Source organism: Microplitis mediator, chromosome 6 (genome assembly GCF_029852145.1).
Source record: "Microplitis mediator isolate UGA2020A chromosome 6, iyMicMedi2.1, whole genome shotgun sequence".
NCBI classification, from domain to species: Eukaryota; Metazoa; Arthropoda; class Insecta; order Hymenoptera; family Braconidae; genus Microplitis; species Microplitis mediator.
Window position 1 is genome coordinate 20,016,752 of NC_079974.1, and position 15,692 is coordinate 20,032,443.

Consider the following 15,692-nt stretch of genomic DNA (forward strand, 5'->3'; position numbering starts at 1 on the left):
TGAATCACTCGCAAAACGTTTTTTTTTTTTTATGATACTGACGTTAGCTGACGTCTGATAATTTTTTCAAAATGACGAATTACTGAGAAAAAATATTTTGAAAAATTGCACTTGTAGTTTTTTAAATTTTCTACACCCGCATTTTGTAAGTGAATGTAGCAGACAAATTTAAAATTACAAATAAATGGAGTAAATAATTTTAAAAATGCACTTATTTATTGCAAAATTTTTTAAATGCGCATTTTTTTTTAATTTAATTTTATTAATTATTTACTCTATTAATAATTTTAAATTTTTCTGATGTCTGCTACATTACACTCATGCGTATTTTATTTTTTTAAATTTTGAAATCAATTTGTTGGAAAAAAAATTTAAAAATTATCAACTGTCTGCTAACTTCAGAATCTTTATTTTTATTTTTATTTTATTAAAACGTTAATCGATAATGATCCGGGCACTCTACGGAAGATTAGATTTTTTTACAATTTTTTTTGACCCGCGCAATGTCTACTTGGATTTTTGATACAAAAAACTAAACAATAATAATAATAATGATAATGATAAAATATATATTACGTAAAACGATAACTCAGCTGTAAGTAAACATGCAACAGATTTATAGTTATAATTTTTCTAATTGTTCTGAGGCAAATACCAATCGATCACATTTTACTCTCAATTAAAAACTAAAATTTTTCTCTAATATAATTTATAATTTTGTTTAATTCATTCAATACATAATTTTAGTGCCTCTTTGTAGTGAAAAATTAAATTTAAAAATTTATTTTACAGCCCAGTTATGCGCTCGATTTTCTAATTATGGCCCCTGAATACAAAAACGATAACAAATTATTTTTTGGTCATTACTGATTTAATAAAACTGTAATTTTCACAACAGTCTTGAGTTTTTTTTCGTTTTTTCTTTCTTTTTTATATAAAACAATATAATACAAATACAATTTTAGATTTTCATTGTTACAGAAGCCGTAAATTGGTTTCCTTTTATTTAAAACTTAAATTTTAATAATTGTTTTATAAAATGTTCTTATATTTTTTCAAATATTTTTTATCCGTAGAGTAGTTCAAATTTTTTTACGCGGGGAAGCTAAAGTACAATTTGTTTTAAAAATTCTACTAGCTACGTTTTATGTCTCCACTGTCCACTTACTTAACATTTCATTTAAAAATAATGGAACCGTTATTACAAATAATATAAAAAAAAAAAACAAAAACAAATCATTTAATTATGATTAAGAACAAAAAATAATTAACTAAGGCCCAGTCGCAGTAAATGCGACACCGATAAATCTGATTAATTGAAATAACGTCATTTTCAATCCACAATTAGCAGTATCTACTCTTGACTTATTTTATTATTTATTTTAATTATATCATTTTATTTATCTCAATAATTCTTATTTACACATGTGCGTTGTCTCAGCGACAGTAATTTTCCAAAGACAAAATTTATTAACTTATTTTTTTATTTTTTAATATTTTTTAAAATTAATTGCAATGGAAATTTAAACTAAATCGCGAGACACTCGCTCTTAAAATATTCTATATATATACAAACGTTGTGTATACAATAATTCAATAAAATAATTATATAAATATGTATGTATATTAGGGTGCTCCGTTTGAAACGAAGATTTTTTTTTTTTCGTTCCCCATCAAAAATCTTGTTCTACATGTAAAAATAAAAATTCAGTGAAATTTTGAGCTCTTAATAACAATTTTAAGAACTGGAACAACGTCGTTGAAGTTTTCCCATGCTAAAAGCATGTAAATTTTGATTCTTTTTTTTTTATCGAATAAAACTCAGCCCCATATTGACGTATCTTATCGGTTCAAAGTTTTCTTGGAAGAGAATTGTATGCTCTTTGAAAAAGCCTGTATGTGCTTAGCAGTACCTTCAACTACATCCCTCGTGGAAGCCTTGAAAGTCTAATTTCCTACGAAATTAGTGGTTTTTTATTGTTAACTTGTAAACGATTGACTTTTGGGAAAAAAAGTACATGACATTTTTTGTAGGAAATTTAGTCTTCTACAAAAAAGTTTTCATAAGTCAAATCTCTACAATCAATATTTAAAAAGATATATGAACTTTAACTAAGTAAAATTCGAAATTTTAGCTAAATGTCAAGATTAACGGTTTTATAATTCAAAACCATTATATAAAACATGTTTTTTTGAACATAATCCATCTGTTAGGTCCCAAGGACATCGAAAATTCGAACGAGATTCTTCAAATCTGTGTTTTAATCATTCAATTTTTCAAAAGAATTGCAAATGAGGTTGGTACTTAAGAACAATTTGGATGAATAATTACGGGTATTTTATATTTTATATAAATATATATTAATTGATACTTACCATAAGTTAATAACTGATTATATTGTATAGTATTGAACATTGACATTTAGCTAAAATTTCGAATTTTACTTAGTTAAAGTTCATATATCTTTTTAAATATTGATTTTAGAGATTTGACTTATGAGAACTTTTTTGTAGAAGACTAAATTTCCTACAAAAAATGTCATGTACTTTTTTTCCCAAAAGTCAATCGTTTACAAGTTAACAATAAAAAACCACTAATTTCGTAGGAAATTAGACTTTCAAGGCTTCCACGAGGGCTGTAGTTGAAGGTACTGCTAAGCACATACAGGCTTTTTCAAAGAGCATACAATTCTCTTCCAAGAAAACTTTGAACCGATAAGATACGTCAATATGGGGCTGAGTTTTATTCGATAAAAAGAAAAGAATCAAAATTTACATGCTTTTAGCATGGGAAAACTTCAACGACGTTGTTCCAGTTCTTAAAATTGTTATTAAGAGCTCAAAATTTTACTGAATTTTTATTTTTACATGTAGAACAAGATTTTTGATGGGGATCGAAAAAAAAAAAATCTTCGTTTCAAACGGAGCACCCTAATGTATATATTTCTATATGTATATATATAAATGTATTTTATTAAACAATATATACATACATATTATATATATTTATTTATAATAAAAGATTCGTATCGGCCGACGCCTCACCCGCTCATTCAATCCAACACTAAATTATCCACAACAAAATAATAAAATAAGTTGAGGAAATAAAAAGTTGATGGCTTAAAAAATATAATATTTAAACAATAATTTAAAAATTAAATTGTCTCAATATTGTACTCGTTACAATGACGGAAAAAAAAAAAAATTGGCGGTTTAATGGCTGCCGAAATATTTACGAATTTAACTAGACGGATTGCAGCTGCGGACGGTCGCGAAAAACGACGTTTAGTATCCGTGTGATCCGATTAAGGCAGTCTCCTCCACTTGGACGATTTAGCTGACGTGGTCTCAACACGACTCCTCAGATATCCTCAGACAATTATTAAGGATAAACTCCAGGCATTAAAACCTCCATGTCCTTATGGATTTATATTTTTCATTCTATTCGTGTTATCCAGTCTCGGTACAAGCAGGACAGTCTCTAAACGCCGGAGTGTTTTATCGCCCGACGCAATTTATTTATTTATTTAATTAATTAATTTATTATTTATGTATACAAAAAAAAAAAGTTATCTGATATAATTAGCGACGCAGATGCGTCTCCGAAGTGTCGTCAGACTTAATTTTGGTCTAGGTCTCAAGACCGGGCACAAGACTGTGGAAGGTCTGGATGTCATGAAAGGCTCTGCCGCAACTTTGATTGTTATTTCTTTCAAATTTAGTAAGATCGAAGTGCTCATCAAGCGAATGTAAATCAACGAATCTCTCTTCGAGGGTTTTAGAATCAGAGAATCTGGGAAAGTCACAAATTCTATCGGTATCACAACCAACGTCCGTTACATCCATTAAATTTATAGAGTCCGTGGATCTGCCAATTGACGACAGCGACGTGTCGACAATGTCCGTGGTAAAGATATTGGCTGATGTCGTCGAACGATCGCTCGTTGATCCCAACCGATTATCATGCTGGTGATAACTACCCAGAGAATTTTCCGTCTGCTGATCCGGCAGGTCGTCTATGTGGGATAAGAGTCGCGGGGTGGGTGGCAGGATGTAAAAGTCACTGAATACTTCATCTTGCAAGTCCAGGTCATCGTGCCTTTGACGTTTTGGACTTAAACTTTCGCTTCCACGTAATTCTTCACCCAGTCTGAAAAATAAAATTTTAAAAAATTCATTTATTAGATTCGCTGTTAATTTTCAAAATTTAGGAATTAAAATTAAATATAAATATAATTACCTCTTTTTAGAAGATTCCGAATCAGTGCCGACAATAAGATTTCCACTGACGTCATTCTCCTTTGACGAATCATCGAGATAACTGACTAATGGCAGTCCATAATTTCTCGTTTTTTCGTCCCGGTTCTCACGGTGTAGCCGTCTTACTGCGTTATTTATTAGCACAGATCTACATAGACTAGCTTCTGGATCCTCGATATTGCGAAGTTTTCCAGCAGATATTTTAAGCAAACGTCTACGCTCTTCTCTGGCGCGGTACTTGGCGGATATCATGGTCGGTCGACTCCTACGGATTACCAAGTCTTCCTCTAATCTCATCTTAGCGCCTGTAAGCAAATAATATTTCATTTAATATTCACCTTCATCACATACGTCATATATTACATATTTTATTATTTTTATCGTAAAGAAAAAAAGTTACAGTAGGATCTTACTACTGGATATCAGGCAAAGTGTTGAGAGATTTTCGAGTAACGGTAAAACGGATAGTAACGCAATGCTCGTCGTCAAGTTAGCGGTACGTATATATGTGGATGTAACAAATATATATATATATATATATATATATATATATATATATATATATATATATATATATATATATATATATATATATATATATATATATAATATGAAGAACGCTTGATCATGAAAGAGCGACGACTTGACACTCTAGTACTCTGGACAAGAGCGAGATAGCTATTGAGCGCAAGATATAGGTAAGCACTGAGGGGATTTTCCTCAATATACCTCCGTAGTTGTTGTCCATGTTGCGGTTGTGACCCACATATAGACGACTATATATATGTAGACATCAAATTCAATCTATATATTATAAATTCCGCAGATATGAAAAGAAATATATCAAGATTCCCGATTTGTAATATTATATATTTGTTAAACTTTTTGCATATATTTTTACTCATATTTTTTTTGTGAGCTGCTGGAAATTTTGCTTTAAATTAAAAAAAAATTACTTGGAGTTATTGACGAGTTCAAATCAGTCATAGAAAATGCAACTAAACTTATTTATATATTTTATTTATATATGAATTTGAATTTTTAAATCATAGAATACACAGAAAAAAAAAAATCTTGGGGTAAGTGAAAATTTTCTACGTCAAAAAATCCTTTTTTTGGGTAAAAGTACCATTTGTGAGCAATAGTCTGATAAAAGTCTTTGAATATGTTTCAAAAATATGTTGTTACCGCGCTTTTTTCAAATTATTTTATTCAAATTTTTCTAAAGGCCAGTGTCCAAAACTGGGCCTAAGGTGGCCAAAAATGGTACCTCTACTCTAGGTATAAAAATTAAAATCAAAATGTAGTTTAATTTATTTTGTACCAATAATTGATTTTTTATTGTCCATAAGTAAATTAATTTGAAATAATAATCAGTTTTAAAGCTGTCAGTTATTTGAAAAACTATAATTCTGATTGAATTTTTTTTTTATAATGAGTTTTTGTACACCAGGAATTTAATCGCAAGAGTAAAAATTATCAAAAACTAATTTAATTATATCAACAAATCGTTATTTTGTAAAATTAATAAATTTTATTAAATTCCCACAATTTTTTTTGTAAATTTAAAAAATTTTCAACACCTAGTCGTCATATTTTAATTTAAATAATTTAATACTGCAACTTTTATATATATTTTATATATATATCAATATATTAAAAGTTACTCGAAAACTTAAATTTATTATTCTCTACAGTACTGTAATATACTGTGCTGCGTTAAACTATCTCGTAAGTAGTGCAAATGTAGAAAAAAAATAAGAAAAAAAATCTTTACTTCAAGGTACTTGTAATGATAATAATAAAAGTGTATAAAAAATACTTTTTAAGTAAGTACATATTTATAGAGCAAGTTGTACAGGAAGTATAGAAGTGACGAAAGACGTAGTGGTCTTGTTGAAATATTTCGAGAGTCAGACGATGAGTCGAAATGGAGTAAGAAAGTTGTAGGTATAAAAAAAAAAACATTTTATAAAAAATAAATAAAATAAAAAAATTTTTCCATGCAAGTGAGTACTTGGGATGAAGTCGCTCATTTTTATTCCATCATTATTTTAAATGACACTATTTTAATAAAATGGCCTTTATTATTCTTATTATAAAATATTAAAAAACCGGGGTAAGTCCAGGAGGTGTAGGTGTTAAATTTTAACACCGAAAGCGGTGTTAAATATATTCATTACTGGTGTTATAGAGATAATATTCATTAAATTTTTATATTTTTTTTTATGTAAATTTTTTTTTCTAATTTCTATACGTGGAATTTTTTTTACACCGAATTAACACCGCAAAACTACACCTACACCGGTGTTATTTCATTTTAACACCGCTCTTTTTTCAGTGTAATGAAATAAATTAAAAAAATAATTCACGGAAAAAAATGATGCTCAAAATTTTAATACTTTGTAGTTTATTTTTTACTCAAAATTAGTATATTTGTATACAAATATCAAACCAGGATCATTATATATTACAAAATGGCTACTATTTATATTAAAATTTGATACACATAGAAGAGCAAAATTAGTAATTTCGTATATTAAAATTAATATGAAAAAGAATCGATAAATTGGTATCTACAGTTATTTATTACTATTCAAATAAACATAGAAAAATTTAAAAAATTTACCACTTATTCGATTTATGTATATAATAAATTAATTTATAATAACGAATAAATAACATTTTATATTAATTATTAGTCAATGGGATAGAATTTATAAAATAAGAGTTAAAAATTTTCGGTATTTTTATGAGCAAAAAATCAGTATCTAGTATACTAATTTTTCATTTTATTATTTACCACTTATTCGATTTATGTATATTGTAAATTAATTTATAATGATGAATAAATGATATTTTAAGCTAATAATTGATCAGTGGTATCGAATTTATAAAATAAAAGTTTGTAACTTTTGCGATTTTCGGCTGGAAAAATCAGTATCTAAGATAGCAATTCTTAATTTGACCAATCATTACTTTTTAATAGACATATGCCATAAATTAATTAATTTTCACTAATAAGTCACGTATTTAAATACCTAAAAGTAATAATATTAATTTACTTTTTGAAATAATTGATAGTAGTTTTTAGGAATCTACAAAAATTAGTAAACTACTTTGCATTAAGTACATAATAGTACCAATTATTGATAACAGATTCCACTTTTTACTATCATTTATTAATTTTTAATATTCTATTTTTTCCGTATACCGTTGATTTAAAAAATTATTAAATAAAATCTAAAATGTTATGACATAAATTGAAATGTTTTAATATCTGTCAACAAGTGTGACTATCAACTTACTAGATGGCGCTTAAAACCACTTTTATAATGTGTAATAAAATAATAATTTAATGTAATATAATGTATATGTAAGTAATATACATATAAGAGTCGGTCGGAACTGAAAGCGCGACAGAAAAATATCAAGATGTTGAGTTAAATAAATATCAAACGACACTTGTTGCTAATACTATTAAATACAAACGTCTGTTAACAAACACAAGCTCACTGTATACTATCTCGTCTTTACTATATAAGTAATAATAATGAATACGAGTTATATTTAATCTAACGTGTAAATTAATAGATAATCATAAGCGGTGTTAAATAAAAATTTTTCAGTGTAATAATTATATCGATTGTTCAATACGATAGATTGTATATTATATATATATGAGAATGGTCATTTCAAGGCAATTGCAGGCAAAGAGAAGGGAATTGAAGACAGCGGAGTTTAACAAACTTTCTCTGCGGGGGAAGGGCATTGAAAAAATATAAAATGTTTAAATAAAAAAAAGTATATATATAAAAAAAAGAAAAAATATAACAGACGGTGCACGGATCTGTTTTGTTACCTAACAGTGATCTCGGATCGCGTGAAATCGCTGACATGAGAAAAGAAAAATTATCTCGTAATCTTTGTAATTTTACAAATTTTTTTTTTAATTATTAAAATGTTAATACTAGTCAATATGTTAATTAATTAATTAATTTATTTATTTATTGATAATTTTTATCGCAAGTAATTTATTTATGAGTGACGTTCAATAAATATTTAAATAAAACTAAAGAGATTTAATTGTTAATTTTGAGTCAAGTATTTATTATAATCATGATAATGATCATGATGTTGTCGCCATATTGCATTTGTAGAAATAGAAAGTGCTCACTCAATACCACTCTACACAATTATGTAGAGATGGAGAAATAAGATGTACAGACGTACAGACATTGGACGGAATTACAGGGATAGAAGTGAACGAAATAACTAAATGAATTTAAACGTGTTATAAATAGACTCTTAAGTTGTCGGGAATAGCGCATCTTGCTTCTTTAAATATATACTCATAAGTTGATACAACACCAAGACACACAATACATTTTCATGTTATCTTAAACTAATTATTTATCATCAATATACTTATAAAAGTTGGGAGTGAATTCGGAGTTATCACCAATTTTATTTAAATTCGAATTCACTCGGAGTTTATAAAACAATTACTCCGGATATGGAGTAAATATGGAGTTTGTTTTATCCAGATTCGGATTTTATTTAAATTCCCATTCACTGATTCGGGATTTTAATAGTAAATTTCACTACGAGTATTAAATAAACAAACAGTCATCCGCTTCACATTCACTCCGGATTTAATCCACGTTCACTCCGAATTTTTTTACAGAGTATAAATATTTGTTTAATAAAAAAATATATATATTTTAAAAATGTTAATAATTATAAAGAGGTTTTTGCCTTCTCTGATTGTCCGCAACGGAATTGCCCACGGCAAGGACATTCACTGCAAGGTCATATATATATGTATAAACATATAAATATGTGTGAGTGTATATGTGAAAGCTTTAATTTAGTATCAATAATTTTTTTATTTAAATACTAAAATATAAAATATCCTCTACTTCCGTAAAAATGAAATTATTCTTAATTATCACGTGACTTATTAGTATAAACAAATATATTTACTTGTTTGTAGTGTTAATAAATACAAACATCGTCTAAATTATGATTTGACGTCACGCGACTCGCCTCATATATTTAACATTTTTTATTACTCTCCTTTTATTAATTAATCAATTAAATATTTTATTTAATTGTTCTCATTTTAGTACGAGAAAAGTGATTTTTTTTACTGACAAGTAAATGAAAATCTATATATATGACGTAGATATATTTAGTGACAGCGGAAAAAGATACGGTTTAAAGGACTTGATTTCATGTGGGACACGATACCGTAAGCTTTACTTGAGGTCCGTTATAATATTTTTGCTGTTGTATTTTTTATGCATTTTTATTATCATCATTATTGTTTTCTTTATTTATTAGTCATTGGGAAATTTTTGGCTGACAATAATCACTGCCGTTGTCATACTCAAGTATTTTTAATGCAATTTTTTTAACGCACATTTATATGGATATCACTAATGTAATTTTTTTATTTTTTTGTTACAATGAATGTAATTTATTAGATTTTATTGAGAGAGTAGAGGATAGTTCCTCAGCACGCGGTTTATGATGTCCGCGGTGTAGTTAAATAGGCCGTGACCATTCAGGCGACTTTCTCCCGAGACTTGCAATCAGTCAAGACTTTTATTTAAAAAACTACTGTATTATATATATATTTTTTCATGTATGCAAGTACGTATTGTCGGTACGTAAAAGTGCGTAAAAATAATGAATGACAAAAATAAACGATTCATTAGTAAATTCATCAATGCAGATGTGAAGAATAAAAAAAAAAAAAGTCATAAATTAATTCCGTGTCATTAGTCGTCATAAAAAAGTGGAGCAAATGAGATAACCTTAATCGAAGAGTAAACGAAACTGAAAATTATAATAAAAGAAATAAAAAAAAGTTAAATTTCAAGTGTAAAAATTATGTCGGCATATAATTTTAAAGCTCTCCAAGCTAATAGAGTCAACTGGTCGGAAACGCTTGATGAGAAATTTATACGTATGAGTGGGAGTGAGAGGAGAGACTGAGAGAGGGAAATATAAAAATGAAAGAGAGGGGGCTTAGGTGAGCGCAGGTGCGAGGTTTGCGCGCACGTGCAGTGGCAGATAGACACGTATATCTGACTCTCTGCACGTTCGTATCTACTGTTCGCTTGTATGTATATATGGGTTCAAAGGACACGACACATCTACGAGCCTTAAAAAATAATCTATTAAAATTTTTTAAACTTAATGCTGTTTAAATAAAATGAATTACATTTACTATAATTATTATTATTGTAACAATATGAGTAATTATAATAGTAGTAGTAGTTGTTATACTTAATATTCAAATATATAATAAATATTTGGTTTATCGTAAAATGTTAATGAGCAAGTACGTTGATAATGATACAATTAACAAAATATATTTTTTTAGATAAAATTTAGTTCATGTCTCACTTGCGCGCGCGCCCGCCCGCCATAAAGCCACATCAATACACAGCAATCATGTTAAGAGCAGATGTTATCCCTTCCCAATAGTCGTCTACTCGTGCGGTTCTCTCTTTTGGAATATAAGCGCGCGCCCAAGTTTATTCTTGGTGGGGGTGGACATCAACGAGAAATACCCGAGTCTGTCGGCTCGAGTCGCGATTCTTCGGTTTACAGTAAACGTCCACCGCCTGTTGTCCGCAACACAAAACACCAACACACCTTCTAATCACCCAGCATCTAAACCGCCTCTACACTAAATATGTCCTCAGTTAATCAGCTACCAAGTCCATCATACCCTCATTATACCAATGTCATTTTTTTAAAAATACGTAATCTTGCATTGATTGCTTATATGAAAATATTAATATTAATAATTATCAATAAATAATTGATTAGATAAGATTATAATTATAATTATTAAATAAATTTAAATGTTATTGAAATATATATGAGTAATAAATAAATAGATGTATAGTAATTTAAAGGAGGTCATGGGAATATTGGAAAGAAGAAAACCGGTCGATTGTGATTCGCTGGTGGGTCTCTGATGGTAGTGTAGAGTAAAAGCGAGGGAGAGAGAAGAGAAAGAGAGATAGTGAATGAGGAATAGAGAAAGAGAGAAAGGGATGGATGGATACTTGGATATGCCTTTGTCTACCGCCACCTGTCCACGCCATACTGCTCGCACTGTCGAATGCATTAATTTCACATCCCCTCTTTTCGCGCACCATGTTACGTTTATAGTTGTATAATATCTCTAAAGGGGATAAAGATTTATTTTGGCATATTCACATACTTCCGGATACAAATTTTTACTTTTTTTATTAGACATTACGTATGCATGTGTGTTATGTCGCTACGCGGTGATATGATGTCTGGTTAGACTGATCTGATGCTATCTAGCAATGAAACTTAACCATCACGCGAATTATAAAACGTTGATACGCCTGACATATCTGTCTATTTTTACATCAAGATTCAGCATCAACTGACAGAGAAAGAGTGAGAGAGAGATCTGTGAGATCAGCGAGTTAATTTTATACCAAGGGTGTTTAGTTGCTTTTTTTGTTTGCCTTTACTCCGGTATTTAGTACTTACAGATATTTAATTTTAAAATTTAATAACCGGCATTCAATTTAATATTTTGAATTTTGAAATCTAACTTTTTAGCTTTGACTAGACTATTGTGCTATTCTGCGCTTCCTGCGTACCAGAAACTCCCTCACTCATTTATGATATTTAACTATATAATACATAAATGATGTGTCACGCATGCTTGCATGACGTGGAAAGAAACCGTGTAGTATCCACGTCTATATTAATTTTAAAATTATAAATTACATGTCTTTATCTTTGTGAAATAATTTTTTTTATTTTTATTTTTAATTTAAAATTTTTTAATTTATACTTTTTTTACTTCATTCTAATATATAAGGTATTATTTTAACTTTTTTTATCCGTATACACTTTGGAAATATTTACGAGTACATATTTTCACGGCATAAAACTAAGGTAGTGCACAAAATAACTTCCTACTGAGAAAGTTTTATGAAGCTTTTCTCGCGACCATTAACGACTTGAAGTATATAAACTTTTGAGTATGAAAAATAGCTCATTTTCTATTTCACTTTTTTATTATTTTCCTTTTTTTAGTGTTCTGTAGTATTGTAATTCATTAATTAACGTAATAAATACACTGTAAAAAATTTGTGGATTCAAGTCGGAGTAAATTCGAAGTAACTGCGGAGTAGATTTCCGTCGTAGTAAAATTTACTCCAAAGGGAATTTTATTTTAGAGTTAAAGACAAACTTCTAATTTACTCCGTATGCGGAGTCATTTTTTTTTACTCCGAGTGACGGAATGAATTCGAATTTAAATAAAATGTAGAGAAAAAATATTTTTACCCGCCAAAAAAAAAAAATTTTACCTCAAAATATTTTGAATTTAAAATTAAAAAAAAAATATTTCTCGCGCCAAGAAATCATTTTTTTGTGTACGATAATTATCATAAATTGTAAATAAAGTAAAAAATAAATAAGCAACAGTAATAAATAAAAACGTTAATTACTAGTTAAAGAAGTAAATTAGCCTTTGTTCATCGAGATTCTTCAATCGCATTTAGCAATTACCGTATCACTAAGAGAAAGCGTTTAGAGAGAAAGAAGTTTAAAAAAAATAAGCTAAAGAAATGATAAAGAAAAAGTTGGCAAGATTCCAAGTGCCCGCAATCCGCGCTAACGACACTTTACAGAAACGAGTTGTATACTCTACAGTGTTGACGAGGCGCCAGGATTAACCGCACCAATGAGAATTAGGATGGAACTTAGTGTAAGCAATAATACAAAACCAGGACGAGACTACTTGTAATAAAGGATTTAAATGCTAAAATTTAAAAAGATTACATGCAGATTAGTATTTTAACTCCACGGAAACGCATTTTTAACCGTTCATCGCTTCATTTGATACAAGTTATGAAAATATATATGTACCTAGTGCACAATTATAAAATGACTCACCCGCGTAATCGTATCTACAGTCTGTATATAGAAGTGATGATACCGATTGTATGTGAGAATGAATGATTTAAAAAATAAAATTCCGTCACACGAATCTTCTTCTAGTGCAATGCATAGAATCCAACTACAGCTCGAAATGTTCTTACACACGGCCCACTTTCTTTACTTTCACGTTCCTACATATCCCGTGTGGTTTCCCATGCGCGTGTCTCAATCTTACATTACTTGCATATATGTAAGTGTTGTTTTTTATTTTGTAATTGTCCGGGTATCTGTAAAAATTATACTGTCATAGAAAAGTGTATCAGTATTAATATGACTTGTTGTTATTATCATTATTATTATTATAGTAATATGTAGTTTGTATAGAGTAGTTAGAAGTACACTTGGATTTCCGTGCAGAAACAGCAAACTAACAACAGTAGAATAAGAAGCAAAGCCATCAGTAGCCTGGCCCCGATTAATTTCTAACGGGTTTACATTTACCGCAGTATAACAACTCATAGAACTTTGTGAATATATATATAAATATGTGGATGCATTTTCTTGTTACGTGCCTCGACTCATCAGATTTCAGAATATAGAATAATATATATATATATATAAGACTACTGATACGTGATGTAAAAAATATAAATGTATCAGAGAATGAAAAATATATAATTGCGGACAAGGTTACAGTTAAATTAATACTACGTATGCTTTAATGTTTATTCTTAAAATAAAGTAGTCCGTGTAATATATGTAGTGATGATCAATTATATATAATCTACGTTGATATGTATATATATATATGGTGATGTGTTGAGAAAAAATGCATAAGTAAAAAGATCGTGTAGGTTTTCTTGGTTGTCTATTCCACAGAATTCCTCACCCTACGTCGTCGCTATGACGACAGCTTGACCCCCACCTCATACTTTTTAACTGGCACATATTGCGTATCTCGGTAAACTCTCTTCGACACTATTATCATTTATATACTCTCTATTATTACATACATTATATATATAATAAATTAATTTTTTTTTATTTACTATTTACTTTTACAAACGTTTGTTCTTTCACAGAAAGTTATTAATGACTAAACAAATTAGTCATCGTTTGTAAACATACATACTTATATGTATATGTATATATATATATATTTATATTCATTGTCTATTCTTCTTGATGACGTTATCAGATGAATTGTATCGGTCGAATGAGCAAAGAATATTAAAAGATAAATAACAATAATAGTGATGATGGAAAAGTGTTGGGTGTAAAGATGAGAAGAGAAATAGTAAAGTGACGAGGGATTGGAGTGAAGGTTTACGTCGAAAAGTTTGCCCAATAAACTGACGTTACAATTTAACGGCATGAAAATCACTCGGTAGAGTTATAGCGGAATTGAAATCGCTGTCAGTGTTTAAGTACAAAGAGAAGAGGAAGAAATGAATCGTGAAGGAAAAAAAGTTAAGAAGAAAAGGGGAGTTGAGATGATGGTTGATATGAACGGATGCTGATACTGATGTTGGTCTCTTTGTCCTCTTATTTTACATATAATAAATAACTTTCGCCTTGATGAATGTACGTTACTTTGCTACTTATGTATACATATATGTAATATGTGTGTACATTCATATGAAACCGTCTGTATAAAGTCAAATGTATTGTAGTGTTTGCCAACGCGAGGAAACGCTCGATTAACGCGTCATAATTGTGTGATACGAGTCTGAATAGTTTTATGTACGTGTATAAAGATATGTGATATATGTAATGATATGATATAGGAAACGGCGGGTATAACGACAGCAATGTCGAAGTATAATGTAGTTATTATTATATGAATATGTACACATATGTGTGTATGTATGTATTTATTTAATTTTGTAATAAGTAGAGGGGGAAAAGAATATCGTGATCACTCGTCGTAGGCTAGACATCATCGTCTGACGTCAGATTTACTCGTGCTCAAGTAAATATATCGATTAGTTGATTATTCATTTAGTATTTAAAGCAAAGTTGTATTATACAGCCTCGAGCGATTAGACTTTCAATTTATCTGACAGGAAAAAAAATAAATTTATAAACATAACGGAGGTCATGTTGACAGTATGGAGAAAAAACAGATACATAACATCATTAATTAAATATATATACATATATATATATATATATATAAATGTATTTACGTCTTATGAGTATAAAAAATGAGTTATTTTTTCTACTCAAAGTTAAATAAATAAAATTAAAAAAAAAAAAAAATATGTTACAAAATGGAGCCAGTGTTTAGTATCTAGGGCTTAGAGCTTAAGGTTTACTTGTACCCGATAATTATATGCGAGAAGTTAATCCGCAAAAGCACAAGCGCGTTAAAACCCCGTTTTTTTTTTTTACTGTGTATTTATTTTTTTTTTTTCAGTAACTGACCGTCTCTCCCTATCACCCGCGGATTTCTGTTTATGTATTTATATATATATTAT

The 15,692-nt window shown here is 29.0% G+C and overlaps 1 protein-coding gene across 4 annotated transcripts in view; it reads right to left on the reverse strand.

Annotated features, from left to right (window-relative positions):
- Window positions 1–362: 362 nt before the first annotated feature.
- Window positions 363–15,692, reverse strand: part of LOC130669774 (uncharacterized) — a 47,257-nt gene continuing 31,927 nt past the window's right edge. For 3 of the 4 annotated variants that reach the window (XM_057472837.1, XM_057472839.1, XM_057472838.1), the window contains 2 exons: window positions 4,241–4,565; window positions 363–4,150 (listed from right to left, as the gene is read on the reverse strand). In XM_057472837.1, the coding sequence (XP_057328820.1) occupies window positions 3,631–4,150; window positions 4,241–4,565 (845 nt within the window). In that variant the 3' untranslated portion in view covers window positions 363–3,630. Of the gene's footprint in view, window positions 4,151–4,240; window positions 4,566–13,227; window positions 13,500–15,692 lie in introns of those variants that run through there. The other variant, XM_057472840.1, reaches the window with a different exon arrangement.